Genomic DNA, 3,139 nt, shown 5'->3' with positions numbered 1-3,139 from the left:
AGGGTGTTAGGGTGTTTTAGGCGTCTCTCGCATACTTTCTCTTGAATACAAAGACAAGATTTTCAATATTAATATATCTTAAGATCCGATATATATATATATAAATAAATATTCTTTTTAAAAATCATTTGCAGTTCAACTCTCTCGATTTATCAAAATTTGTCAATTTGTAGTCGTTTATCAGTGAAAAAAGTTTTTAGCACATGTTTAAATAATTGCAATCGAGAGAAAATGCACGAGAGTATACATATGTATACATGTGTGTATGTACATATACAGATACATACATACACGCACACACACTCATACGTTTATATGCATTCAATTTTAATAACGTAATTTATTTTTAGCTCCTTTTGTTCACTGCACTGTTCCCATATTTTTTCTTATGTCCTTTCACACATTGCTTTATTAGTTTTCATTTTAACCTCACGCAATACAAGTCCGAGCCGAACCACATATACGGTTTGTATATATTACTGGAACGATGATAAACTTTGATTGTTCGTATTACAAAAACTACTCCTGCTGGGTTATGTCAATCCTTATTCATATACAAAAGAGATTAATTATATAGTAGGTAATCCTCAGTGTAATCGACAATAGACTGTACATCTCAATAACACACGGAGCATGTCAATTCTCTCTAATAACAACAAAAGAGATTATCACATTAGTATGAATCTCAGTAAGGAAGGTTAAATCAGAACCTTTATTGTTACTACAGCATCAACAGCATTAACGTCATCTCCGGCGCTCGAAACTCTTATACATTCTGGCTCTCCCTTTTATGAAAGTATCAAAAATATCCTTTCCAACACTCATCCCCCAACAGACAACGAAAATTACGATACATCGTCTCGATACTAAAAATCAATAAAAGTATAACTAACTTATCTAAGGTAGAGCTCACCTGCTCTTATGCAGGTCTCCTTGACTAAGATTCGTTCTGTCCCCTTTTTTCCAAAAAAAAGAAAAAAAACGTAAAAAGATTAAGAAAAGAAAAAATCATGATCAAATATAATAACAAAGATCGTCCTGCTTAAGCGCTAAATCGAGTTCAAGATGTAAAACTAAGTAAAATTTATAAATATGGTACAATTGATAGTAAGCGATAGAGCAATAATAGATTAATTATAGATACGTATAGGTAATAGCATTGTGTGTGTATCGTTGAATCCTATGGCGATTTTTTTGTTATTTAAGTTCCCCGCTTAATAGTAAAGTTGAGGATTGAATTAAACATTTGTGTTTTCATGTGTTCGATTTGATGAGCGAATCTCGTTCAGTCGAACAATTCACCGCACGCATCAATCACCATTGCGGACTAGCAGCCACCTTGACTAGCTTCTTTTTTTTAAATTTCTGCCATTTCTTGCCATTTCAATCCCATTGAGGTAAATCTCCTCTGGGCCAGCATCTTGTTCCACTGTGCTCCGCTAAGTTCAACAGGTACGAATCAATCTCCAGGATGTTCGGGGCAGCTACGATTTACTTGAAACCACTTATCAATGCAGCTAAAAGAAACAAATCACAAATTTTATATATACATATATCCTATCACATGCGAATGATAATATAATATATTATTTAATTAATTATTCAAGTAATTAATTTTTTATTTTAACGTAATTTCATTATATCTTTAATATTTAAAAATTAATAATACTTTTGTAATTTAGTAATATTATATATTTTTCTTATTACATTTTTTGAAGCAATCAAATAAATCTTTATTACTGGTAAAATTTTTGTCAGCAAAGAATGAGAAAAAAGTAACAGACATCATGATACATACTTTTTGTGATATATACAAAGACAGGGCAAGCGAGCTATAAGATCACCAGATTGTAACTCCTCAAGGCAAATGACACATTCACCCTTACCATCCGTTAGCACATCCTCTGTCATATAAACAAGTAACAAGATACTTCATTACCTTCCTAACAATTATTAATAAAATCTATATTAAATAGAATCACTTACATTAAGTATGTTAAATACAACAATAAATATTAAATATGTATGAAAAAAAAAAAAAAACTGCTCTCAAAATAATGATTCGCTGAATAGAAATAGAATTTATCGCGTTTACCAAATAATTACAATTTTATCACATTCGGTAGCATACCATTGTAACTGAGCCGTGGCTTGGTCAGGCACATGACCAGGTGACATTCTATATCATCCGGTAGGATAAACTTGGAGCATACGGGACACTTTAGACCTTGAACATAGGCGAAGAATCTCAGAAAAATTTTTCGGAGAAAAGTGTCAATGATAAGGGAAGAGGAGGGAGAGGGAGAGGGAGAGAGAGAGAGAGAGAGAGAGAGAGAGAGAGGGGGGGGGAGGAGAGGGAAGAGATGCAAGGTTGACGGAAATGTAAAACAATGTGTTCAGAAATGAAAAAAAAGATATAATACCATAAAAGACCCTTCTCACTCGGTTCACCGGGACCACGGCCTCAGCTTCGTGCTCGTTCAAACACGAGCTCACTATAATTCCCATAATAGACCCGACATAACCTCAGCCGTGACCCGCTGTCCCGCGCGGCGATCCTCTCCCGAGACGCATTTTTCCTTTCTCTCCCACTTCACGCGCCGACAATCTCTCTCTCTCTCTCTCTCTCTCTCTCGCGAGTTTTCCTCCGTCTTTTCTTCCGATATTTATCGCTCAGGCCAGCGTTCACCCTAGACCGCTTTTGCGCGGCCTCAAGCCCAATTCATCGATTGTGGTATACGCGGTTACCGGGCCAACCACCCCGGCAACCACGCGTCAAAACAAACGCCCCCTCCCCTCCCCTTCCATCCCACCCGCGAATCATCGTCCGCGCATCAACTCCGTTCCTTCCACGCAAAGTTTCCTTCGGCGACATAACCTCTCACCCCTTACGCGGCGCCTGCCTGCTCGCAATTAGGTTAGAGACGAGATTGACGTTTTCCGAGCACGGTGAAACATCGAATGACTTTTGAAACGTGCCGTACGTCGTCTTATCTAAACAATCCTGTCGTTACGAATCAATATGCGTCAACAAGAAAGGCGATTAGCGAGGAATTAAAAAAAATATCTCTATTTCAACAATAACGTTCGCTCTATCTCTCTCTTCAAAGGCAGAATACTGGAAGTACTCGTCATGATT

The 3,139-nt window shown here is 36.9% G+C and overlaps 1 protein-coding gene across 1 annotated transcript; it reads right to left on the bottom strand.

Annotated features, from left to right (window-relative positions):
* Positions 1-386: 386 nt before the first annotated feature.
* Positions 387-2,620, bottom strand: LOC115240811 (E3 ubiquitin-protein ligase ZNRF2-like). Its single transcript, XM_029816179.1, has 4 exons — positions 2,424-2,620; positions 2,132-2,227; positions 1,799-1,904; positions 387-1,517 (listed from the first exon to the last, which is right to left on the bottom strand). The coding sequence occupies exons 1-4, from the start codon at positions 2,506-2,508 to the stop codon at positions 1,460-1,462; spliced, it is 345 nt and encodes a 114-aa protein (XP_029672039.1). The 5' UTR covers positions 2,509-2,620; the 3' UTR covers positions 387-1,459.
* Positions 2,621-3,139: the final 519 nt, after the last annotated feature.

The sequence above is a fragment of the Formica exsecta genome, unplaced genomic scaffold, assembly GCF_003651465.1.
Source record: "Formica exsecta isolate Colony F162 unplaced genomic scaffold, ASM365146v1 scaffold451, whole genome shotgun sequence".
Taxonomy (NCBI): Eukaryota; Metazoa; Arthropoda; class Insecta; order Hymenoptera; family Formicidae; genus Formica; species Formica exsecta.
The sequence above is the reverse complement of the archived record's forward strand: the minus strand, read 5'-3'. Positions and strand labels throughout refer to the sequence as shown.